Below are 26,989 nucleotides of genomic sequence, written 5' to 3'. Positions count from 1 at the left end.
GATTTCTTCTGGTTTCACTGTTATTTGTATGCTGGTGGCACATCAAAATCAGGGCCCTGTTGTGCTAGGCACACCCACTTCCTGCTCCTGAGATCAGGGACTCTGTCATACCAGGAGCTGCACAGAACTCTCTCTGCCCTTGACTGGGTACAAAGATGTGGCTGTCTCCCATCCCTTTAACCAACCACACCCACGGTGGCTCTGAGTGCTGCTAGACCATGGGCTTGTCTGGATCCGGAGCCCGGATCAGAGGCTTGGGGTCGCTTGCAGGGGTTGGACAGGGATAATGCTCAGCCCAATTTTACACAGAGTTACAATGATTTAAAAGCCACAGAGTAGCCAGGTTTGCTATGTGTGAGGGAGGGGGAGCCAGGAAGCCAGGCAGAGTGAGGTGGAGGAGCTGGAGCTGACGAGGAAGCTCAGCTGCTCTCGGCCCTGCTCTCCCTGCAGCAAGCAGCAGTACTGTAGCGGGAGGGGTTATGCAGAAGTCAGGGCCTGCCTGCCTTCTCCTAGGTGTAAGAGCAGGAGTGATGCCAGTGAAGGCATATGGAACAGTGCGAGGGCCAACCAGCCTTGTTCAAACTGCTGGCACATGGGTAGCGATCGCCAGCAGCCTGACATCCAGCCTGGACCGACTCCCACACAGCGCTTGGCATGCGGGCAGTAAGAGCTGCTGCCAGGGCATCCTGCAGGGCTGGCCTGAGGGCTATGCTAAGGATGCTGTAACTCCCATGCTGGGGGAGGGGGCAGTGGGAGCGGAAAGCAGGGTGGGGTTGGGCCCTGGAAAGGATATGGGGGCAGTATGCTGTCTGGGGGGCTGGGGTTCTTCCGCCACTTCCCTGTCTCAGGGAATGAGGGGCAAGTTGAACGCAATTCATTTGAGAGCGGCCATGAGATTTGCATGGTGGGGACAGGAGCTCAGAGCACACACAGGACTAGCTTGCCCGGGCACTGCTTCCAGGGGGCTCTGAGATTTCCCCTTGGGCAAGAATAAGTCTCTCTCCCGCTGCTCTATCTAGTGACTCCCCTGCTCAGAGGCGACAATGTCCAGGCCTCATTCTGGAGCTAGCCTGTGACTGTGGAATGGTGCCAAGCGAAGCCTGGGCCAGGCTCCACACTGCAACACTCCCAGGGTGGGCACAATTCATGCCTGCCTGTGCCAGCATAGTCACGCACCCCAGGACATCACCCTGTTGGTCTGCTAGCGTTTCACACCCCTGTGCCCTGGTGCGACTGTGGGAGGGGCAGTGGTGAACTGGGCCTCGTGGGTGCCATTTGTCCCCATGCAACACAAGGTCTATGAGCCATTTAAGAGTCTCCTATAGACTCTGGGCCAGATCCTCTGAGAGGGCCCGATCCTGCTTCCACTGGAGTCAATGCAGTGACTTGAATGGTGCTGGATCTGGCTGCTGGGGTCAGTGAGTGTAGCTCCATTGACATCAAGAGAGTGACTGATTTACACAGCCAGGTTCTAGGCCCTCGCTCCACCCCACCTGCACTTTCTTTTCAGATCCTTTTCCAACCCTTTTGCCTCAGTTTCCCAAGGTCCATTACTAAATACAGTCACAGCCAAGCCATTGCCATAGTACGTGCCAGTTGTGATATCAGGTGGGGAGCTGGGTCTAAGCAGTAACCGCTCACTGAAACCTTTATTATTGCCATGTGTGTGTAAGTCTGTGTGTGTACATGTGTGCCGGGTTGTGTGTCTGAATATGCATGTGTGTGTATGTGTGCAGACATATATAGGTGTGTGTGTGTATGTGTTCGTGTTTACATGCTGTCATAAACATAAAGGGAAGGGTAACCACCTTTCTGTACACCGTGCTATAAAATCCCTCCTGGCCCGAGGCAACATCCTGTTACCTGTAAAGGGTTAAGAAGCTCAGCTAACCTGGCTGGCACCTGAACCAAAGGACCAATAAGGGAACAAGATACTTTCAAATCTTGGGGGGGGGGAAGGCTTTTGTTTGTGCTCTTTGTTTAAGTGTTTGTTTTCTCTTGGGACTGAGAGATGCCAGACAGAAATCCATCTTCTCCAACCCATCCTAATCCAAGTCTCCAGTATTGCAACCAGTATAGGTAAGGCAGGCAAGGCGGATTAGTTTATCTTTTGTTTTATGTGAATTTTCCCTGTGTTAATGAGGGAGGTTTATTCCTGTTTTCTGTAACTTTAAGGTTTTGCCCAGAGGGGGATCCTCTGTGTTTTGAATCTGAATACCCTGTAAAGTATTTTCCATCCTGATTTTACAGAGGTGATTCTTTTACCTTTTCTTTAATTAAAATTCTTCTTTTAAGAACCTGATTGATTTTTCCTTGTTCTTAAGATCCAAGGGTTTGGGTCTGTGTTCACCTGTACAAATTGGTGAGGATTCTTATCAAGCCTTCCCCAGGAAAGGGGGTGTAGGTCTTGGGGGGATATTTTGGGGGAACATGTCTCCAAGTGGTCTCTTTCCTTGTTCTTTGTTTAAAATGCTTGGTGGTGGCAGTATGCTGTTCAAGGACAAGGCAAAGTTTGTACTTTGAGGAAGTTTTTAACCTAAGCTGGTAAGAATAAGCTTAGGGGGTCTTTCATGCAGGTCCCCACATCTGTACCCTAGAGTTCAGAGTGGGGAAGGAACCCTGACATGATGACAGAGTGGTGGGATCATTTTGAACCAAAAACACAGACCTGAAGAGGTTTTTTTTAAGCTGAGAGCAGCTAGAGGGTTTTCTGTCTATTTGCCTGGAGACAGAGGTGTTAGTTTTTTTACAAAGGGTTTTTTCTTTTTGAGCAGGAGTTTTCTCTACCTAAAGGCAGGGTAGTTAACCTCCTGCAGGGAAATTCACAAGTTTTTTTTTTCTTTCCTAACTCTTGGGTATAGCTAGAGTTAAGCACAAGAAAGCAGGAAAATGACTACCAGTGAAGCAGCTAATAAACTAGAGCTGGCCAGATTCAAAGCTGAAGAGAAACAAAAAGAGCATGATAGACAGATGGCCTTAAGGTGCTTGGAGATGGAGGTAGAAAAAGCCAGGGAGAGGAAGCTTCCCACAAGAGAGCTATGGAGGAGAAAGAAAAAGAGAGGAAGCATGCACTGGAGATGGAGAAGGCAAAGGCTCAGCAGAATAGAAATCCTTCTCCAGGTACCGCTTCCCATCCCAGAAAGTTCCCCACCTACAAGGCAGGCGATGATACCGAGGCCTTCTTAGAAAACTTCGAAAGGGCCTGCCTTGGGTACAGCATCTCTACAGACCAGTACATGGTAGAGCTGAGGCCGCAGCTCAGTGGACCCTTAGCGGAGGTGGTGGCTGAAATGCCTAAGGAACACATGAACAGTTATGAACTTTTAAAAATCCAGGCGAGAGTCAGAATGGGGCTAACACCCAAACATTCCCATCGGCGGTTCAGAGCCCTAAGGTGGAAACCAGACGTGTTATTTACCCGACATGCCTACCACATTGTGAAACATTGGGATGCCTGGATATCAGGAGCAAGTGTTAAATCTCCAGAAGAGTTGCCCTTCCTAATGCAAACAGAGCAGTTCTTAGAGGGTGTTTCTGAGGAAATAGAAAGATACATCCTAGATGGGAAGCCCAAAACTGTAATCGAGGAGGGGGAGATTGGAGCCAAATGGGTGGAGGTGCAGAAAAGAAAAAAACTAGTCGCAGTTGGGGCAAATATCAGAAGGGGCAACCCAAAACAAAAGCCTATCACCGGGGGCAACCCAAGGCCCCACCTACATCCCAAGGAAAACCCAGACACCTTATCGTCCCACCACACCATTCTCCAGCAACCCACCTCGCCCCAGTGACCCAACAGATTACAGCTCATTGCACTGGGGTCACACCAAAGGTCCTCAGGCCCAGATGCCTCCCAGATACCCTTAGAGCGAAGGGAAACTGTGAGTGTGGGAAGGAAGAAGGTTACAGCGTGGAGGGACACTGGAGCACAGGTGTCAGCTATCCATCAATCCTTAGTGGACCCCCACTTAATCAACCCAGAGGCCCAAGTGACGATTCAACCCTTCAAGTTCAACTCTTTCGATTCGCCTACAGCCAAGTTGCCTGTCCAGTACAAGGGCTGGTCAGGAGTGTGGACTTTTGCAGTCTATGATGATTATCCCATTCCCATGCTGCTGGGGGAAGACTTGGCCAACCAGGTAAAGCTGGCCAAGAGGGTGGGAATGGTCACCCGCAGCCAGAGTAAGCAAGCTTCCACACCTATCCCTGTTCCTGAGCCTTCCACCAGGCCCCCGTCTGTGTTACCAGATGGAGGTGGTGGAACTGGATCCCCTGCCAACAACTGCAGCAGCCGTAGTGGATCCAGTCCCAGAGACCCAGCCAAAGCCAGTCCCCGAACCGAAATTGGAGAAGCAACCAGCACCAGAACCATTGCCAGCACTGAGTCCAGCGCTTGAAACCCCATCTACAGCTCCAACACCAGAGGGCACCACCGACCCTGCACTGGCAGCAGCAGCAGATGACCTACACAAGAGGCTCAGCCAGAGCCTGAAATACCCCATAGTGCACCAGCGGAGAGCGGTTCAGCATCAACGGAAACAGCCCCATCCCCTGCATCACTTCCAGAGGGACCAAGCCCAGGTTCACAATCCAGTGAGGAACTGATGTCTCCAGCATCAAGGGGAACAGTTCCAGGCCGAACAGGAAGCAGATGAAAGCCTCCAGAGAGCTTGGACGGCGGCACGGAGCAACCCACCGCCTCTCAACTCTTCTAATCAATCCCGGTTTGTTGTAGAAAGAGGACTTTTATACAAGGAAACTCTTTCTGGTGGGCACCAGGAAGACTGGCATCCTCAGAAACAGTTGGTAGTTCCAACTAAGTACCGGGTCAAGCTCTTGAGCTTAGCCCATGATCATCCTAGTGGCCATGCTGGGGTGAACAGAATCAAAGATCATTTGGGGAGGTCATTCCACTGGGAGGGAACGGGCAAGGATGTTTCTGCCTATGTCTGATCTTGTGAGGTATGCCAAAGAGTGGGAAAACCCCACGACCAGGTCAAAGCCCCTTTCCAGCCACTCCCCATCATTGAGGTTCCATTTCAGCGAGTAGCTGTGGATATTCTGGGTCCTTTTCTGAAAAAGACACCCAGAGGAAAGCAGTACATACTGACTTTCATGGATTTTGCCACCCGAAGGCCGGAAGCAGTAGCTCTAAGTAACACGAGGGCTAAAAGAGTGTGCCAGGCACTAACGGACATTTTTGCCAGGGTAGGTTGGTCCTCCAACATCCTTACAGATGCAGGAACTAATTTCCTGGCAATGGAAAGCCTTTGGGAAGCTCATGGGGTGAATCACTTGGTTGCCACCCCTTACCATCATCAAGCAAATGGCCTGATGGAGAAATTTAATGGACTTTGGGGGCCATGATATGTAAATTCGTAAATGAGCACTCCAATGATTGGGACCTAGTGTTGCAGCAGTTGCTGTTTGCCTACAGAGCTGTACCACATCCCAGTTTAGGGTTTTCACCATTTGAACTTGTATATGGCCGCATGGTTAAGGGGCCATTACAGTTGGTGAAGCAGCAATGGGAGGGGCTTACACCTTCTCCAGGAACTATTATTCTGGACTTTGTAACCAACCTACAAAACACCCTCTGAACCTCTTTAGCCCTTGCTAAAGAAAACCTAAAAGATGCTCAAAAAGAGCAAAAAGCCTGGTATGATAAACATGCCAGAGAGTGTTCATTCAAAGTAAGGAACCAAATCATGGTCTTAAAGGTGCTCTAGGCCCATAAAATGGAAGCATCATGGGAAGGGCCAGTCACGGTCCAAGAGCACCTGGGAGCTGTTAATTATCTCATAGCATTCTCCACCTCAAACCAAAAGCCTAAGGTGTACCATATTAATTCTCTAAAGCCCTTTTATTCCAGAGAATTAAAGGTTTGTCAGTTTACAGCCCAGGGAGGAGAGGATGCTGAGTGGCCTGAAGGTCTCTACTACGAAGGGAAAACTGCTGGTGGTGTGGAAGAGGTGAACCTCTCCATGACCCTTGGGTGTATGCAGTGACAGCAGATCAAGGAGCTGTGCACTAGCTACGTGCCAACGTTCTCAGCCACCCCAGGACTGACTGAACGGGCATACCACTCCATTGACACACGTAATGCTCACCCAATTAAAGTCCAACCTTACCGGGTGTCTCCTCAAGCTAAAACTGCTATAGAACGGGAGATCCAGGATATGTTACAGATGGGTGTAATCCACCCCTCTGGCAGTGCATGGGCATCTCCAGTGGTTCTAGTTCCCAAACCAGATGGGGAGATACGTTTTTGTGTCGACTGCCATAAGCTAAATGCTGTAACTCGCCCAGACAACTATCCAATGCCACACGCAGATGAACTATTAGAGAAACTGGGATGGGCCCAGTTCATCTCTACCTTGGACTTAACCAAGGGGTACTGGCAGGTACCGCTAGATGAATCCGCCAAGGAAAGGTCAGCCTTCACCACCCATGTCGAGCTGTATGAATTTAATGTGCTCCCTTTCGGGCTGCGGAATGCACCCGCCACCTTCCAAAGACTTGTAGATGGTCTCCTAGCGGGATTAGGAGAATATGCAGTTGCCTACCTTGACGATGTGGCTATATTTTTGGATTCCTGGGCAGAACACCTGGAACATTTACAAAAAGTCTTCGAGCTGTGATACAGCATGGCCAGAAGGCAGCAGGAGAGTGATATAGGAGAGATATGTAAGTCTCAGGATGAGGAGAAGCCTTATTCCCTGTAGAGGGAAGAAAGGTTTCTATAGATTAATTAAAAGCACCTGAAGCCAATTAGAGCACCTGAAGTTAGTCACCTGATAAAAACCCCCTGCTTCAATCAGCCAGGGGAAGGAGTTGGAGCAGAGTGCAGTTTGGAGGAGTTGAAGTAGAGGAGAGTTTGGAGAACTGCCATGGCTGGCTAGAAGACCAAGACCCTAGGTAAAGAGACACCTGGCTTGTGCAGAGAGAGAGGACAGGAAGCCCCACAAGCTGAAGACCAGGAGAGGGAAGTAGCCCAGGGGAAGGATGCACTAGTTCAAGTGGTTTACCACTATCCCAAGGGCCCCTGGGCTGGGACCCGGAGTAGAGGGCGGGCCCAGGTCTCTCCCTCTCCACTACCCTTCTCTGGGTTACTAGTGGGACAGTAAATACCCTAGTTCAGGGGCAGGAAACTGCACCCTGAACCCCCCCACAAGAAGAGGAAGGGCGGGACCCATCCTAATTGTACCAGCAATTTGCCACAGAGCGCATAAGGGAGGCAGGACTAACTGTTAAGGCTAAGAAGTATCAAATAGGCCGAAACAGAGTGATTTACCTTGGATACCAGGTGGGTCAAGGAACTATCAGTGGATGCTATCCAAAAGTGGCCTGTCCCAAAGTCAAAGAAACAGGTCCAATCCTTCTTAGGCTTGGCCGGATATTACAGGCGATTTGTACCGCAATACAGCCAAATCGCCGCCCCACTGACAGACCTAACCAAAAAGAAACAGCCAAATGCCATTCAGTGGACTGAAGAGTGTCAGAAGGTCTTTAACCAGCTTAAAGCGACACTCATGTCTGACCCTGTGCTAAGGGCCCCAGACTTTGACAAACCGTTCCTAGTGACCACAGATGCATACGAGCGTGGTGTGGGAGCAGACTTAATGCAGGAAGGACCGAATCAAGAGTTCCATCCTGTCGTGTTTCTCAGCAAGAAGCTGTCTGAGAGGGAAAGCAACTGGTCAATCAGTGAAAAGGAATGTTACGCCATTGTCTACGCTCTGGAAAAGCTACGCCCATACGTTTGGGGACGGCGTTTCCACCTGCAAACCGACCATGCTGCGCTTCGGTGGCTTCATACCGCCACGGGAAATAACAAAAAACGTATTTGGTGGAGTTTAGCTCTCCAAGATTTTGATTTTGACATCCAACACATGTCAGGAGCTTCTAACAAAGTGGCTGATGCACTCTCTTGTGAAAGTTTCCCAGAATCAACTGGTCCAAATCGTCTTTAAGATGTGGGAAATATTGTTAGTCTTTATACAGTTAGTAGTATATTTAGAGATGCATGTGTCTTATTAACTCTGTTTTCTCCTAGAGCTCCAGGAAGAAATCACAGCCAGTGTTTCACCCTATCTGTGATTTGGGGGGCGTGTCATAAATATAAAGGGAAGGGTAACCACCTTTCTGTATACAGTGCTATAAAATCCCTCCTGGCCAGAGGCAACATCCTGTTACCTGTAAAGGGTTAAGAAGCTCAGCTAACCTGGTGGCACCTGACCCAAAGGACCACTAAGGGAACAAGATACTTTCAAATCTTGCGGGGGGCGGAGGAGGGGGGGGGTTTGTTTGTGCTTTTTGTTTACGTGGTTGTTCTCTCTTGGGACTGAGAGAGGCCAGACAGAAATCCATCTTCTCCAACCCATCCTAATCCAAGTCTCCAATATTGCAACCAGTATAGGTAAGCCAGGCAAGGTGCATATCTGTGTCTGTGCGTAGGTGTATGTGTGGGTGTGCGCATGCATGGGATGGCTGTTGTTGATAAAACCCCAGCTCCTTTCTGGACATGCACATCTCATGTTGTTACAGCAGCAGCTCAGACTGTAATGGTCAGAGCATGGGAAGTGCAAACCCTCCACTCCTATCTGTGCTCTGGCTGCATTTCCAGCAGCTGGTGTCGGATTTGTCGGAGGTGCTGAGCACAGCCAGCCGTGGAGCTGCGGGGCCCTGGCACCAGTGGGAATGGGCTCTGAATTGGGCTGTGGCTGCTTGAAGGGTCCTTCTGCAGGGCAGCTTGCCGGATGGTTTATGAGGGGTTGGGATCATAAAACTACAAAAAGGCTGAGGAGGGACCTGAAGCTAAGTTTATCTTCTTGTCTGACACTGATTCTGATCTCCCTCACCTGGGTGTGACTGCATTGCGGCCAGGGGAGTCGCACTGGTGTAAAACCTGGTGTGAATGGGGAGGGAGCTGGGCCCTACAAGTCTCTCTGGTTGTGTACCTTTCAAGCTGCAGCTTTGGCCTGACAGCCAGGCCCCAGGTGACCCCCACCGTCCCTGAGATCCTGGTCTTGGTCATGTGGGTCCTGGTGACTCCGCTCTCAATAGGCTTGGCCCTTTGCCAGGGCAGTGTGTGCCACTGTGGTGTGCAGCGCCCTCCCCAGGCCCTGTAAGCATGGGTACTGTGATGGGGGACCATCAAAGGGTCAGCATTGGAACTGGCTGCAGTAAGCCCCAATAGGATTAGGGTACCTTGGTGAATGAGGCCTAGTACGTGGGTCCAGGATCTCCAGGGCAGTTCAGTGACTGGCCGGGAACTGAGGGATCCAGTAAACAGGGACTTTCTTTTCTGCTTCTTGGCTCTTGAAAACCTGCCCCGGATCCCCACCACAGAGCAGGCCTGGCTCCAGGGAACCCCCTCTGATGCTCATGTTCCTTCTGCCCCAGCTGTGTGGGGGCTGGGTGAGCTCCCTGATTGCTCCAGGCTTCGGCTCCCCAGCCCCATAACAGCTTAAAGGGAGGGGGCAGCAGGAGCCAACAGGGCAGTTTCTGAGTCTCTTACACAGAACTGGCGAGGTGGGCTCCAGAGGGCAATGAAGGGAGCAAACCCACCTGTGAGGGCAGCACCCATCACTGGAACAGCAACAGGGCTACAGGCTAGCTACTGTGGCTAGTAGGCCACACTTGGCCCAGAAACCCCAGCACAGAGGTCAGGAGTGGGGGAGGAGGGCAGATGAGATGGCCCGTTTCCAAACTGAAATGGGTTTCGTTCTGATCCAGTTGAAGAGATGGAGGAGGGTTGAAGGAATCCACAGGCCAGATCCTGGCACTGTTGTGGCCTCTTTGGCAACAGACCAGTGAGGTGTGTGTGAGCAGAACCCATGCATGCACCAGTGCAAATCGAAGCTGCCAGCTGCCTATTCCTCTGGAAAGTGCCCTGTGATATTTAGTGACCATGGATGCTGGGAGCATGGCTTTGTATTGGTCCCAAAAGATGGTGCTTGCAGCAGCACAGTGCCCCCTAGTGCCTCACTGGGGCACTGGGCATGGATTTGTAGATTCATAGATTCCAAGGCCAGAAGGGCCTGACCTGGTGTATAGCACAGGCCAGAGAGACCTGCCCCGAGTAACTCCTAGAGCAGAGCTTTTAGAAAAACTTTCAATCTGGACTGAAAAATTGTCAGTGATGGAAGATCCACCTCAACCCTGGGTAAGTTTTTCCAGTGGTTAATTACACTCAGTGTTAAATATTTATGCGTTATTTTCAGTCTGAATTTGTCTAGCATCAACTTCCAGCCATTGAATCATGTTAGATCTTTCTCTGCTAGACTGAAGAGCCCGTTATTAAATATTTGTTCCCCATGTAGGTACTTTTAGTCTCTGACCAAGTCACCCCTTGACCTTCTCTTTCTTAAGCTAAATAGACTGAGCTCCTGGAGTATGTCACTATAAGGCAGGTTTTCTAATCTTTAATCATTCTCATGGTTCTTCTCTGAACCCTCTTCAGTTTATCAACATCCTTTGTGAATTGTGGCCACAGCATTCCAGCAGCACTTGTACCAGGGCCAAATACAGATGTGCTCTGCTCATACGTGAAATTCCCCTGTTTATGCATCCCAGGATCACATTAGCTCTTTCAGCCACAGTGTACATTGGGAGCTCATGTTCAGCTGATTATCCACCACAACCCCTAAATCTTTTTTCAGAGTCTCTGCTTCCCAGGATAGAGCCCCTGCCCCCATCCTGGGAGCAGGGCCTACATTCTTTGTTCCTAGCTGTGTACATTCAGTTAGCTGTATTCAAATATATATTGTTTGCTTGCGCCCAGTTTATCAAACAATTTCATAGAATCATAGAATATCAGGGTTGGAAGGGACCTCAGGAGGTCATCTAGTCCAACTCCCTGCTCAAAGCAGGACCAATTCCCAATTTTTGCCCCAGATCCCTAAATGGCCCCCTCAAGGATTGAACTCACAACCCTGGGTTTAGCAGGCCAGTGCTCAAACCACTGAGCTATCCCTCCCCCCCAGCAATCTAGAGCAATCTAGATTGCTCTGAATCAGTGACCTGTCCTCTTCATTGTTAACCACTCCTCCAATTTTTGTGCCATTTGCAAACTTTATCATCGATGATTTTATGTTTTCTTCCAAGTCATTGATAAAGATGTTAAACAGCATAGAGCCAAGAGCCAATCCATGCAGGACCCCATTGGAAACAGACCTATGTGATGACGATTTCCCATGTACAGTTACATTTTGAGACCTATCAGTTAGCCAGCTTTTAATCCATTTAATGTGTGCCATGTACATTCTATATTGTTCTAGTTCTTTAATCAAAATGTCTGCAGCACCAAGTCAAACGCCTTACAGAAGCCTAAGTATATTTTACATCAACACGGTTACCTTTATCAACCAAACTTGCAATCTCATCAAAAAAAGCTATCAAGTTAGTTTTCCAGGATCTATTTTCCATAAACCCATTTTGACTGACATTAATGACATCACCCTCCTTTAGTTCATTATTAATCCAGTCCCATATCACCCACTCCGTTATCCTGCCCAGGATCGATGTTGGGCTGACAGGCCTATAATTCCCTGTGCCATCCCATTTACCCTTTTTTAAAACTGGCACAACATTAGTTTTCTTCCAGTCTTCTGGAACTTCCCCAGTGATCGGAGGCTCCCGTCCCTGGCTTGCCACTGCTCCCCGTGACCTTTCTCACATCACTTAGACTCTCTGGCCCTTTGTTCACCATCGGCTCTGTCTCACAGGTGGTTCAAGGATCAATAGAATATAGAATATCCGGGTTGGAAGGGACCTCAGGAGGTCATCTAGTCCAACCCCCTGCTCAAAGCAGGACCAATCCCCAATTCAATCATCCCAGCCAGGGCTTTGTCAAGCCTGACCTTAAAAACTTCTAAGGAAGGAGATTCCACCACCTCCCTAGGTAACGCATTCCAGTGTTTCACCACCCTCCTAGTGAAAAAGTTTTTCCTAATATCCAACCTAAACCTCCCCCACTGCAACTTGAGACCATTACTCCTTGTCCTGTCCTCTTCTACCACTGAGAATAGTCTAGAACCATCCTCTCTGGAACCACCTCTCAGGTAGTTGACAGCAGCTATCAAATCCCCCCTCATTCTTCTCTTCTGCAGACTAAACAATCCCAGTTCCCTCAGCCTCTCCTCATGAGTCATGTGTTCCAGACCCCTAATCATTTTTGTTGCCCTTCGCTGGACTCTCTCCAGTTTATCCACATCCTTCTTGTAGTGTGGGGCCCAAAACTGGACACAGTACTCCAGATGAGGCCTCACCAATGTCGAATAGAGGGGGGCGATCACGTCCCTCGATCTGCTGGCAATGCCCCTACTTATACATCCCAAAATGCCATTGGCCTTCTTGGCAACAAGGGCACACTGCTGACTCATATCCAGCTTCTCGTCCACTGTCACCCCTAGGTCCTTTTCCGCAGAACTGCTGCCGAGCCATTCGGTCCCTAGTCTGTAGCGGTGCATTGGGTTCTTCCGTCCTAAGTGCAGGACGCTGCACTTATCCTTATTGAACCTCATCAGATTTCTTTTGGCCCAATCCTCCAATTTGTCTAGGTCCCTCTGTATCCTATCCTTGCCCTCCAGCATATCTACCACTCCTCCTAGTTTAGTATCATCCGCAAATTTGCTGAGAGTGCAATCCACACCATCCTCCAGATCATTTATGAAGATATTGAACAAAACCGGCCCCAGGACCGACCCCTGGGGCATTCCACTTGACACCGGCTGCCAACTAGACATGGAGCCATTGATCACTACCCGTTGAGCCCGACAATCTAGCCAATACAGTAAAGACTGTGAAGTGCCTAGACCCCAGGGCGGTGGGGGACAGAGGACCAGCACCCTTGCTATGGAAGTATTGTGTACACCTCTGCCCCTGCATAAACTTGTGCACGGTGGGGATTGGGAGAGAGGTGAGAGTAGGACCCAGGATTGGGACCTGGAGGGGTTAGAATGGGCCCAGGAGCAGGTGGGAACCTTGGGGTGTCTCCTTTCCAGCCTGGAGCTGCCTATGCTGCCCTCCCCTCCTCAGTACCTCCCTCCCTGCCCCTCAGACCACCTGCCAGGCAGTACAGGGTGGGAGATATATAGTACCTAGGCCTGAATCCCCCAGGAAGACTAGCTTGGAAATCAGTGTAATCACCAAAACAGGCTTCTTCTGACCAGACCTGGGGAATGCCTTTAACTCTCCAGTTTAAAAAGAAATGTACTAATTTTTCCAGTGAAAACACATTCAGGGCCATTAGGGGATGAGCCCAAGGGAGCATCTCATCCAGATTTGGAATTCCTTCTGGGTAATGCTCAGATTTTATGTCCCAAGAAGCTCAGTCAAGCTTGTATTGACAAATGCTGGCTTTCCTTCTCCTTTAGTAGGGGGTTACAGGTAGAAGAAGGATGGGCCTATGATGAACGCACAGGGCTGGGGCTTAAGAGACTTGGATTCAAATCCAACTCTGCCAGTGACTCCCTGAAAGACCCTGGCCAAGTCATTGCAATGCTCTGGGCCTCAGTTTCCATCTGCAAAATGGGTATAATGACTCAACTTTTTCTCCCAACCTGTGTTTGTGCAGCCTTGAGTCCTTCAGGGCAGAGGCTGTCTCTTGCTCTGAGTCTGTGCACTGCCTTCAAGGCACAACATGGCCCTGGTGTGCGCTTCTGCTGCCTATCACCACAATTGAAACAATGATACTAACGGCTCTGGGAGCCATTGGGGAATGACATGCATGCTCTGGAGACCCCAACAGTTCTGAAATACCCATCACAGTGTCAGTACCTGCCAGGGGTCCACAGTGTTTGTCTGGGAGGCCTAATTTGCCTGGTTCTGGAGAATATGTGTGTGTGGGGGGGGGTTGAATATTCTGTTCCCAAAGGCACTGGCCCACCCATCATGTGCTGGGTGTTTAGTGCCAAGTGCCAGCCTAAAGGAAATGCAAGGCGAGAAGCAGAGGCATTGTCAGAGCAGGGATCCATCTAGCCTGGTCTTAGACAGTGCCCAGAGCCTCCTCTCAGACAATGCCAGGTACCAGCTGTTTTGGAGGACGGAACCCCCATAGCGAAGCACGAGCAAGGAACCATGGGTAGAGCCCAGTCTAATTTTGCTAATGCAGCTAGAGAGGGAGAGGAGGTGACTCAATACAGTTCTTTGATGAAGAACTGCTCAGTATCTCCAGTGACTCCCACATGGTAGAAACAGGACAACCCGCAGCAGGACACCTGCATTCAGTGCTATGAGTGTTCTGTTAGGGGATGCTGCTCACTGTGAGGCAGCACAATAAGAAGGAATTTTTAAAGTATATTAGGAACAAAAGGAACCCTGACAATGGCATCAGTACATTGCAAGATGGAAATGGTAAAGTTCTCAATAGCAATACAGAAAAAGCAGTAGTGTTCCATAAATATTTCTGATCTGTATTTGGGAAAAAACAGATAATGCAGTCTTATCTTATGATCATGATAACGTTTCCCCCTTCCACTAGTATATCAGGAGAATGTAAAACTACTAAATTAAACATTTTTAAATCAGCAGGTCCAGCTTATGTGCATCCAAGAGTTTTAAAAGAGTTGGCTGAGGATCTCGCTGGACTGTTAATGTTGATTTTCAATAAGTCTTGGAACATCCAGAGAACTGGAAGAAAGCTAATGTTGTGCAAGTATATTTTAAAAGGGTAAACCGGATGACCTGGGTAATTATAGGCCTATTAATCTGATATTGAGCTGAGACAAGAAAAGATAGCAGCTGATACAGGACTCAGTTAATAAAGAATTAAAGGAGGGTAATATAATTAATGCCAACCAACATGGGTTTATAGAAAATAGATTCTGTTCAAACTAACTTGATAGCTTTTTTTCTTTTCTTTTTGAGATTACAAGTTTGGGTGATAAAGGAAATAGTGTTGATGTAATAGACTGGGACTTCTGTAAGGTTTTGTCTTCATACTGCATAACATTTTGATTAAGCAGTGACTGAAAATGGGCAATCAGCTGAATATGAGCTCCCAGTGCAATGCTGTGGCCAAAAGGGCTAATGCGATTCTTGGATGCATGAACAGGGGAATCTCAAGTAGGAGCACAGAGGTCATTTTACCTCTATATTTAGCACTGATGTGACCACTGCTGGAATATGGTGTCCAGTTCTGATGTACGCCATTCAGAAAGGATGTTGATATATTGGAGAGGGGTCAGAGAAGAGCCATGAGAATGAACAAAGGATCAGAAAACCTGCCCTAGAGTGAGAGACTCAAGGATTTCAATCTATTTATCTTAAGAAAGAGAAGGTTGTAGACTTGATCACAGTCTACAAGTGCCTGTAAGACCCCTACACGGGGAACAAATATTTAATAATTGGTTCTTAGGTCTAGCAATGAAAGGTCTAACGTGAGCCAATGGCTGGAAGTTGAAGCTAGACAAATTCAGACTGGAAAGAAGGTGTGAATTTTTACCCGGGCACATAATTAACCGTTGGAACAATTTGCCGAGAGTTGTGGTGGACGCTTCATCAATGACAATTTTAACATCAAGATTGGATGTGTATCTAAAAGCTCTGTTCTAGAAGTTACTGGGGGCAGGTCTCTCAGGCCTGTGCTATACACCAGGTCAGGCCCTTCTCACCTTGGAATCTATGAATCTACAAATCCATGCCCAGTGCCCCCAGTCGCTGGCCTGTGCAATACAGGAGGACAGACTAGACAATCACAATGGTCCCTTCTGGCCTTGGAATCTATGAAGAACCCAGGTGTCCCAAGTCCCAGGCTAATACCATGACCAGTGGATCCCCCTTCTTTATGCCTGAGCCTCACTGTGGCTTCCTGGTTTGTGATGTTCCCGTTGCAGGCCCTGTCCATTGGCTTCTCTCCCCTCTGCAGCACCGTCAGAAGAGTTGAGTAGCTCGACATTATTTTGCGACAAAGCTTTTTGTCGAAATATGATTTTTCACAGAAAATGAGTTTTTTTGGAAAAAAAATTAGTTTTCAATGAAATTTTTCATTTTGCAAAAAAATGTGGAATGAAAAATGTTCAGAATGAAAATTGTTGAAAAAAACCATTGATTTTTAAATATTTTTTATTTTGAAATAAGGGGAAATTCTCTCAGTGTGTTATTTTCCAACCCCCTTTTTCCCAGTGGAAAAAGCAGGGCTTCGTACTTTTAAACATTTCTTCGCTGGAAAAATGTGAACAGAGTTTTGCAAAAGAAAGTCTTACTTCAGCTCCCATTTTAAACTCTTTACCCCCTTTGCCTCCCACTTTTCCATTGAAAATAAAAGGGAGAAATGTAAAAAAGTGAGAGAAAGGGAAAAAAATCCCTAAAAATTCAAACCAAAATTATTAAAAATGAAACAAAAATTTTCATTTCATTTTGAAAAAAAATTTACTTGGAATATTTCACTGAAAATGGGGAAAAATGTAAAAGGTCCAATGAACAAAACCTGTTTGTTTTCTGTCTTTTTCATGACCCCCCTGCAATCTGAGCTGCCCTAGGTAACAGCTGGTACCAAGATCCTGCAGCTCAGTGATAAACTCGGTTGAGTTTGGCTGTGTGAGGCCAACAAAGAGCACATGGGTGTCCCCGGGACTGGTGCTGTTTATTCCCTTCCCTCTAATGGGCCATATCCCTGGCCCTCCTGCTGAGTAGCTCTGGACTCCCACCATTAGTCACACTGAGCTTGCTCGCATCTATGTGACTTAGCAATGGGTGGCAGAATCAAGTCCTGAGTCCTGAGCCCAAGCCTCGTCTGATTCCAGGGGACCCCGTGCTCTGAGAGGTGGCTTCTTTGGGGTGGGGGATAGAACAGAGGTGCTGGCCATTTGTCGTCTTTAAAAAAAAGAACAGAACACTTTTTTTCAGCAGCTGGGGTGTCCTGCCTCGTATCCTGCTCAAACTCCAGCTCAGGAAACTGATCACATTCTTCCTGCATTGTCAGCTGGATAAGGGAACCTTCTTTCCTTACCCAATGTAGATTGTTGGGTGGTGTCGCTGTGCACCATTTTATAGCCTCTGCATGGCCATCCTAGAGGTGTCTGCATTTCAGTGGAGAATAAACTGAGCCCAATGCAGATTTTCTTTTCGCTTGCTCTGTTTTTGAAGGGCTTTGAGACCGTTCCTCCTTCAGCCTGAACATTGCTGTATGAATGGGTATCTTCCTGTGATGGAGCACTACATGCCAGTGTCCTGAGCCTTTGGGGGCTGGACATTACTACTGGATTTCATCCTCTCTCTGTCACAAACACATGCATGCTGCGGATACTGGAAATGGCACTCCGGGGCATTCCCTCCCCTCCCTCAGGACACCCTGCAGCTGTGGGTTCCTAGCACTCCCCTGATCCTCCCCTTATCTGCACTGTTCACTTTATTGCATTCCTGTCAGACTGGTCAATGCTGGCAGGTTAGTCATTCTCACTCGTGGATTCTGAGATCTCCCATTAAAATCAAGGTGAGACCGGCCACTAAATCCCACTTCGCCTTTTGCATTCCTAGATTATTGATAAAGGTGAGAAGGGACCCTGTGGCCATGTAGCCTGACCTGTAACATGGGCCAGAGACCTGCCCCGCCTTCATTCCTGGTTGAACTTGAGCAGATCTTTTATAAGAACAGCCACTCTCGATTTCAAAGTAGGCAGCGATGGCGAACTCCCCCAGTCAGTGCTAGCCCTGCGCTCAGTACCAGAGCATGGAAGTTTGGAGTTGCAGTTTCTGCCCTTGCTGGTGGGTTGACAGTCTCCCCAGTCTGAAGAGCGAATGCAGCAGTTCTTCAGCTCATGATGCAAAGGGTCTGGAAAGCTGCCCCAAGTGGTCATCTTGCATAGGGATGTGCTGTGGCAGGATCAGGTGTGGCTGGGCTGCTTTGCTTTCTGGCCATCCGAGGGCAGTGGACCAGCCCATAGGGGGCCATTGCAATATAGATTAGAGCAGCCCAGAACCTGGCTTTCCTTATGCCAGAGAATGGATCAGTCCCTGGCTGCTCCCTAGCACAGAGGACATACCCCCTCATGGCTTGGCTGCATCCAAAGATATGGCCCCCAAATGTTTCCTGTCATATTTGCCCACATTGCCCTGGCTGGGATGGTTTAGTTGGGGACTGGTCCTGCTTTGAGCAGGGGGTTGGACTAGAACCTCCTGAGGTCCCTGCCAACCCTGAGATTCTCTGATTCTGTGATTCTATGATTGATTTAATAGGGAAAATATCTTGTGACTACTTCCTATTACTGTTGCTAATTAGTGCCCACCTGGTGCTTCTGGGATGCGACCCGTGTTTGCAGCAATTAACAACCTAATCCACTGCACAAGCCCCACGATGCATATTAAATGTGGGATTTTCCACATTGGATGGGATGGTGGCCAGTTGACCCATTGCTTGGACGGCACACTTTCAATAAAGCTGCTTACACTTTAAGCTTTATTAAATGAGTCAGTCAAGCTGGCGGGATTTGGGGGGCTGATTAACATGAAACCGAGGCTGTTTTGTGCAGTGTGACTGTATTAATTATGCAGCGGAGGTAAACGAAGTTCCAGGCAAACAAGCTCAGGTTACAAGAGCTAATGCAGAAAAATGAAAACCAGAGCAGCTCACAGAGGGCTCTGCCCCTGTCTCCTACCGAGATCAGGTTTTCATGCTACCTGGTATTTGCCCTTTAGAAGAGGAGCCTTAAATGACCTGTAAGGACTGAAACAACTCAGTACATGGAAGACGTTATATCTACCAGAACTCAGATGGCAAGCTGGAGCCCATTGTGAGAGATCCAGGGACAATATATGTCTAATAGGTTCTTGCTGAGATTTAACCACCCATCAGAGCCATTTGATTTTACATGTTTACTTATGGTGCAGTAGGCACTTAAATGCCCCAGCCATGTCAAGCCTGCACTGTGCTGGGCACTGCACAGATCCATGGGGAGCAGTGGACCTTCTCCAGGGAGCTTACAACCTATCCAGACAAGACACAAAGGCAGGGTTATTGTCCCTGTTTTCCAGGTGGGGGAACTGAGGCACAGACAGATGAAGTGACTTGCCTGAGGTCACTCAGCGAGTCTGTGGCAGAGCCAGGAATTGACCACAACTCTCCTGAGTTCCAGGTCAGTGTCTGATCTACTGGGCCTTCCTTCCTCTCATCCATCAGCATGGCCCTTTCTTTTCATTGCTTGTCTCTGGCACTGTCTGTATGTAGCAAACATTGGTTTCACATCTACAGAATCCAGAATAAGTACCAGCCCCTGATCTAACCATGTACTGTAACAGGTAGACAGACAACCCCCCCGCACCACCATGGCTACATTTTCAGGAGAAATCCTCTGCAAGAGACTTCCTCACTGACCCCCCAGGCTCTGTTCCATTGTGGCCAAACTTCCTGCAAAAGAAGCTTGGATAGCACCTTCTTCAGAGCGATGATGCACCCAGTTGTCTTGCAGGGTCTTTGCACTGCTAGATAAGGGGCTTGCACAGCATGTCAACACCCGCACTGTGAAGCCCTGGGACTAGCATTACGAAGATAAGAACATAAGAATGGCTATACTGGGTCAGACCAAAGGTCCCTCTAGCCCAGAATCCTGTCTTCTGACAGTGGCAATGCCAGGTGCTCCAGAGGGAATGAACAGAACAGGTAATCTGCAAGTGATCCATCCCCTGTCGCCCATTCCCAGCTTCTGGCAAAGAGAGGCTAAGGACACCATCCCTGCCCATCCTGGCTAATAGCCATTGATGGATCTCTCCTCCATGAATTTATCTAGTTCTTTTCTGAACCCTGTTAAAGTCTTGGCCTTCACAACATCCTCTGGCAAGGAGTTCCACAGGTTGACTGTGCGTTGTGTGAAGAAATACTTCCTTTTGTTTATCAGATGGGTAGCCTTGTTAGTCTGTATCCACAAAAACAATGAGGAGTCCGGTGGCACCTTAAAGACGACCAGATTGATTTGGGCATAAGCTTTCATGGGTAAAAAACCAACTTCTTCAGATGCATGGAGTAAAAATTACAGATATAAGCATAAATATATATTGGCACATGAAGAGAAGCGAGTTACCTTACAGTATTTATGCCTGTATCTGTAATTTTCACTCCATGCATCTGAAGAAGTGGGTTTTTTACCCATGAAAGCTTATGCCCAAATCAATCTGGTCATCTTTAAGGTGCCACTGGACTCCTCGTTGTTTCCTTTTATTTGTTTTAAACCTGCTGGCTATTAATTTCATTTGGGGACCCCTAATTCTTTGTTATGAGGAGTAAATAACAGTTCCTTATTTACTTTCTCCACCCCAGTCATGATTTTATAGACCTCTATCATATCCCCCCTTAGTCGTCTCTTTTCCAAGCTGAAAAGTCCCAGCTTTATTAATCTCTCCCCATACAGAAGCTGTTCCACACCCCTAATAATTTTTGTTGCCCTTTTCTGAACCTTGTCCAATTCTAATATATCTTTTTTTGAGATGGGGCAACCACATCTGCACGCAGTATTCAAGATGTGAGTGTACCATTGATTTATATAGAGGCAATATGATATTTTCTGTCTTATTATCTATCCCTTTTGTAATGATTCTCAACATTCTGCTCGCTTTTTTTGGCTGCCGCTGCACATTGAGTGGATGTTTTCAGAGGACTATCCACAATGACTCCAAGATCTCTTTCTTGAGTGGTAAAAGCTAATGTAGACCCCATCGTTTTATATGTATAGTTGGAATTATTGTTTTCCATTGTGCCTTACTTTGCATTTATCAACATTGAATTTCATTTGCCATTTTGTTGCCCAGTCACCCAGTTTTGTGAGATCCCTTTGTAGCTCTTTGCAGTCATCTTGGGACTTAACTATCTTGAGTAGTTTTTTTATCAACTGCAAATTTTGCCACCTCACTGTTCACCCCCTTTTCAAGATCATTTATGAATATGTTGAATAGTACTGGTCCCTGGAGAACATCACTATTTACCTCTCTCCATTCTGAAAACAGGACATTAATTCCTACCCTTTATTTCCTATCCTTTAATCGGTTACAGATCCATGAGAGGACCTTCCCTCTTATTCCATGACAGTTTACTTTGCTTAGGAGTCTTTGGTGAGGGACTTTGTCAAAGGCTTTCTGAAAATCCAAGTATACTATATCCACTGAATCCCCACTGTCCACATGCTTGTTGACTCCCTAAAGAATTCTAGTAGATTGGTGAGTGATGATTTGATTCTTCCCCCACAAATTATGTTCATCTATGTGTTTGACAATTTTGTTCTTTACTATAGGTTTAACCACTTAGCCTGGTACTGAAGTCAGGCTTACTGACCTGAAATTGCTGGGATCGCTTCTGGAGCCCTTTTTAAAAATTGGCGTCACATTAGCTATCCTCCAGTCATGCGGTACAGAAGCTGATTTAAATGATAGGTTACAAACCACAGTTAGTAATTCTGCAATTTCACATTTGAGTTTCTTCAGAACTCTTGGGTGAATGCCATCTGGTCCTGGTGACTTATTACTGTTTAGTTTATCAGTTTGTTCCCAAATCTCTTCTACTGACACCTCAATCTGGGACAGTTCCTCAGTTTTGTCACCTAAAAAGAATGGCTCAGGGTTTGGGAATCTCCCTCACATCCTTTGCCTTGAAGACCGATGCAAAGATGGCATTTAATTTCTCCGCAATGGCCTATCGTCCTTGAGTGCTCCTTTAGCATCTCGATCATCCAGTGGCCCCACTAGTTGTTTAGCAAGCTTCCTGCTTCTGATGTACTTAAATTTTTTTTTGCTATTGCTTTTTCAACATTTGAACCTGCTTTACTGTGTGTTGAGGTGGAGCTCAAACTCCAGGTCCTGGATGATAGCTTATTCCTGCATAGGGATGCCCTGTCCATAAGCCTAGCTTCCAGAGCTCTGGAGACTGACAGTCCCCTCCACAGTCAGTGGGAGCCGCACGAGCTCAGCACCTCTGAAAAAGAGGGCATGAGAGTCCTGAACACAGAGATGCTAAGCCAAGCTAGCACAGAGGCGCCCATGTTCCAAACAGCAACACAATTCCACAACCAGGCAGAAAGAATGCACATATGCTCACACACACACACGCACGCGCACACACACACACACACACACACACTTTACAAGAGTAAACCTTAGCCTTTCCTTAGCTCAGTAATTCTCAACCTTTGCTATGATGGGAGGCCTCTCCCAGCTAGCCAGGACCGCTATACCCCCAAGTCAGCTGCATTAAAAAGTTTGAGGGCCCCATGCTCCAGCTCATCAGTCACAGGACATGGTGGATTGGGAAGATGGTGGAGCAGGGAATATGCTACCCCCTCTGCAGAGGGGCTGAGCTAGCATTGCTGTGTCTGCCCTGGGGACTTTCAGGATGAGGTCTGCCTGGTTCAACCCAAATTGCTCTGTGGAGATCTGTCCCTCTCCCGCCTCCTGCATATCTCCAGCTCACAGAGTAGGATCGTTCCCTTTATTTTTATTTTCCAACCAGCCATGAAGCAATCAGACAAATCCATCCCTGTTCCATGCTGTGCAGAGTGGAGCCCCAGCATGGCCAGGCAGGTCATGAGCCTCATGGAGCCAGACTGAATTCAGACTTGAAATACTCACAGTGAAATTTAAAGGAGTAAAAAAAATCCATAAAACTCCGTCACTGGAACCCATGAGACCCTGAATGGAAGATATGCACAACATCAGCATGAGACTTTAGGGTTCTTCTCCTCCAGTACTGCGGAGGTGACAGACAAACTCTCACTGAGTTCTAATGCTATCCAGCAGGGGCAGTGGGTCCACAGCTAGCTGGTCTGTCCATGCTCCCCCTCTTAGGCAAAATGAACCCTTAACACCCAGGGGTAAGAGGGGATTGAATCCAGAGGCTGGGCACACAACCATGCATAATAAGGAACACTGTGCTCACTGGTAAATCCCATCCATGCAGTATGGAAGGGGGATGGAGGGGATGGACAGAACTTGTGGTCTACTGCTCCCAAAATACAGCTCCTTAACTAGGGAGTGCCGGAGATTCCTCTGCCTTGTGCTCTTGGGAGAAGCTCATCCCAGCTGGCAGGAGTCCACGCCACTGAAATCTATGCACATGATGACCAGATACCACAGTGATAGGCATGGAATAAAAACATAGATAGATAGATTAAATTAGATACTGTAGGCACCTAGGCGGAGAGACAGCCAGATAGATGCAGAGCTAGATACTGCCTGTCATTCATAGATTTGTTCTGTAACATTAACATTATTGGAAGGTGATCTTGCATTCAATTTCTGATGCATGTGAAGTGATGAGTGAGTCCCTGGCCTGGGCCTTATTAACACCCACTGTTTTCTTTGTTGCAGACATCAGAGATGACCAAGACATATGCCAAACCCAAAGAGATGTCAGAGCTTGTCAGCTCCCAGTCATGGATGGATGAAGCCCTGAGCTCCCAAGATGAAATGAAGGAAGAAGACAGCAGACAAGCCCCCTATGGAATGATGGCTGGCTTGAACGAAGAACATGACAGCATTGAGGAGGAAGAGGAGGAGGAGGAGGATGGAGAAAAGCCTAAGAGAAGAGGACCAAAGAAGAAAAAAATGACCAAGGCACGTCTGGAGCGGTTCAGAGCCCGGCGGGTCAAGGCCAATGCCAGGGAGCGCACTCGGATGCATGGTCTGAATGATGCTCTGGATAATCTGAGGAGGGTGATGCCTTGTTACTCCAAGACTCAGAAGCTGTCCAAGATTGAGACTCTGAGGCTTGCAAGGAATTACATATGGGCTCTGTCTGAGGTGCTGGAGACTGGGCAGACCCCAGAAGGGAAGGGCTTTGTGGAGATGCTTTGCAAAGGTCTGTCACAGCCAACCAGTAACCTAGTTGCCGGCTGTCTGCAGCTGGGGCCTCAGTCCCTCTTCCTTGAGAAGCATGAAGAGAAGTCCCCAGTGTGTGACTCTGCCATACCCAGCCATACCTTCAACTACCAATCCCCGGGACTGCCGAGCCCCCCCTATGGGAACATGGAAACTCACCTCTTACATCTAAAGCCTCCCACCTTCAAAAGTTTGGTGGATCCTTCCTTTGGGAGCCACCACCCAGACTGCACCACTCCACCGTATGAAGGGCCCCTGACGCCTCCCCTGAGCATCAGTGGGAACTTCTCCTTGAAGCAGGATGGGTCTCCAGACCTGGACAAGTCCTACACGTTCATGGCCCACTACCCTTCGGTGAGCCTGGCCGGAGCTCATGGACACACGTCTCATTTCCAAAGCACAGTGCCCCGCTACGAGCTCCCCATAGACATGAACTACGAGTCCTACCCGCACCATGTGGTTGGGCCCCAGCTCAACGCCATATTTAATGAATAATGAGAAAGATGACAGTTCGACATGAACATATGAGAATCAAGAGAAATGCAGCCAGGCGGCGTAGATGTTTCTGGAGTGAACACGACTGGGACAGGGATATCACTGCTCCAAAGCTGTATGAAAGATCTCTGGACTGGTCTCATTGAGACACTTCTATGAAAATCTCTGCTAGCCCTTTTCACACTGTCTTGACAATTGTTTAGTTGTGCTATTTTGCTGGTTTTCACGTTTGCCCCCAGAAACTCCGTGACTGTCTCCTTCTTTGTTTATTGACAGCCAAGCACACACAGGGATGATCACTTTGGCTCTTGAATGGAACATCCAATGCCCCCTTCTGCAGACACCCTGGGAGATACAGTGGTGGGGGTAGGAGCCTGCAGAGTATTTCAAGATATCTGCACCATTCAGGGCTCTGCACTGGTTCCAGATGCATCCAGTATCGGAACGGAACAGCCACTCCTCACCAGGCTTCTGCCGCAAGCAACAGAATCCAACACACTGATCCATCTGGGGGAAACCTGGTTGCTGAATTCTGGAATTTGGAACTGATAAAAGCAACAGCCATTAACAGAAGAAATTGAGTCAACTGAGTCATAACCACCTCCCAAAGGAGCTTGAATCAAGAAAGAGAGACAAACACAAGACAGCTAGACTGGAACCTGAAAACGATACCGCAGAAAGCTCCATCCCTGCCAGGGGGTGAAGAAGGATCAGTGCAGTAGCCACTGGACAAACCTTCTCTTTGTCTGTTGCCAATCAAATAGGTCTCCCTTTAGCTCCTTCTTTGGGGTGTCTTGGCACCAGAACCTTGCCTTTGCACCCAGACTTCATCCTGAGGAATCCCACCAAACACAATTTAGACGCAAGATACTCCCAGAGTGTGGATGCATCTCAGCCACATGATTAATAACCACTGTTCTGAGGGCAGCATGCAGGGTTTTTTCATTCTGAATGATCAGCATAACATGGACTATGCGCCTGGGAAAGGCAGCTCAGCTTTTCCCTAGTGGTCTCTCAAGTCCAGCCGTGGCTTTATTGGCTGGGGAAGGTGGCGATTATCTGAACCAGATACAGACAGCACTAAAATAAATGTGCAAAAAGACATGTTGTGGTGAGTTCTCCCAGCCAGCTCTTCAATGCGTTTGATATCCTCCCAGCTCCCAAACATCCCCTGTCCTCCAAGCAGGAACAAAATTATTATTCCCTCCTGAAGCGTCTAACGCCATGGAGACAAGAAGCTTGAAACCCTGGACACTTTGCCTTCACTGTCCCCTTCTCAATCAGGCACTAGAAGATCAGCCCAGGTTCAAAGCTTCAAGGAAATCGCCTCCGACATCTACGCCTGTCCTGAGGCTGCCGATCTGCCTCCAGTGAAATCCTGTCCTTCAGCACTTTTTGTGCTGCTCAAAACCAGCATGAGCTTATCAGAGCATGAAACCCTTTTTTCAGTCCATGTCAGAGACCATGTGCAGAAGCGTGTGGGGCAGTTACATGTAACCTGCGGAGAAACCGAAGACTCCAAACCGTAAGACTCTTCACCTTGCAGAAGCACAAATATCTGTCACGTAAAACTTGGACGTAATAATTACAAAAGTGTTTAGAACTAAACCACAGACACATACACGGCCAGGGCAAATGTGTCATTATGGTTTGTAGTATATTTATCACACCCTGTGTTTCGAAAACAGATCCTGCCAAAATAAGTGTGTCTTAAGTTCCTCTCTTATTTATTATTTAACTGGGTCTAATTTATTTTTTTTTCCATTTTACAGAAAATGTGGAACGTGCTAAATAACCTGCTTGTTTCCCAATCAACTTCAAAGTGTCTAGCTGGAGTTTAGCTTTGTGGGGAAATGCATGTAGGTTTTTGCCGTGCTGTTGCTCCATGATTATTTATTAGAACATTATTTATTTAATTTATTCTCCCTCTGCTGCTTCTGTGCCCATCTTCTGGTTATTAAACCAAGTATTTAACCAAGGAATTGCATATTTAATGTTGCCCTTTTTCATTTTTTTGAAGCTCTTTGTAGGACCTGGCCTATCAGTTCCTGACTCCGTCCCTAAACACTTTTATACGAGCAATAACTTTTAAAGAAAAGCCAGGCCACTATTTTTGGAATCCCACGCTATGACTGTTGGCCCAGAGAGCCCTTTATTGGGGAATCCTCACTATTTTGCAGAGGACATTTGTATAGAGTTTGGAATTTTGTAATGTCTCGAACTCCAAAGGAACCTGTTTGTACAGCCCCTAGCATTATTATTATTGGTTCATTTTGTTTTGTACTAAGAGCAAACGTTCTATCCTTTTGTAAAGAAAGCAAAATCGGCTTGTTGGCGCAAATAAAGCTGTGACTCTTGTTTTAAATGGTCTTGCTCAGGGCTGTGGATTGTTTTCCTGTTTTCTCTTTTTCTGCTCTTGCTGAATCCAAGGCAAACGAGCAGTTGGCTGGCCTCCCACCACGCATGTTGCACAGACTCTCACTCCAGCTGTAATGGTATTGGTGTCAGGGCCTGGGCCACCTCCAATGAAAGCAAGGAGAGAGATTCCCATTGACATCACTAGGAGCTGGATCGGGCCCTACCTGTCTCAGAACAGGGTGTAATGTGTGCGGGGATGGGGTGTGTCATGGAGTCCCTGGGCGATGCTCTGGAACTGCTCCCTACGAAGCCAGGCAGGACTCTGGGGAAGTCTCCTGTC

General features: G+C 47.9%; 1 protein-coding gene across 2 annotated transcripts in view; it reads left to right on the top strand.

Annotated features, from left to right (window-relative positions):
- NEUROD4 (neuronal differentiation 4) overlaps positions 1-25,981 on the top strand; it is a 29,938-nt gene extending 3,957 nt beyond the window's left edge. The window contains exons 1-2 of one of the 2 annotated variants that reach the window (XM_074935022.1): positions 18,983-19,073; positions 23,287-25,981. In XM_074935022.1, coding sequence (XP_074791123.1) covers positions 23,296-24,291 — 996 coding nt within the window. In that variant the 5' untranslated portion in view covers positions 18,983-19,073; positions 23,287-23,295 and the 3' untranslated portion in view covers positions 24,292-25,981. Of the gene's footprint in view, positions 1-18,982; positions 19,074-23,286 lie in introns of those variants that run through there. The other variant, XM_074935021.1, reaches the window with a different exon arrangement.
- Positions 25,982-26,989: the final 1,008 nt, after the last annotated feature.

This window comes from Natator depressus, chromosome 20 (genome assembly GCF_965152275.1).
Source record: "Natator depressus isolate rNatDep1 chromosome 20, rNatDep2.hap1, whole genome shotgun sequence".
Taxonomy (NCBI): domain Eukaryota; kingdom Metazoa; phylum Chordata; order Testudines; family Cheloniidae; genus Natator; species Natator depressus.
The sequence above is the reverse complement of the archived record's forward strand: the minus strand, read 5'-3'. Positions and strand labels throughout refer to the sequence as shown.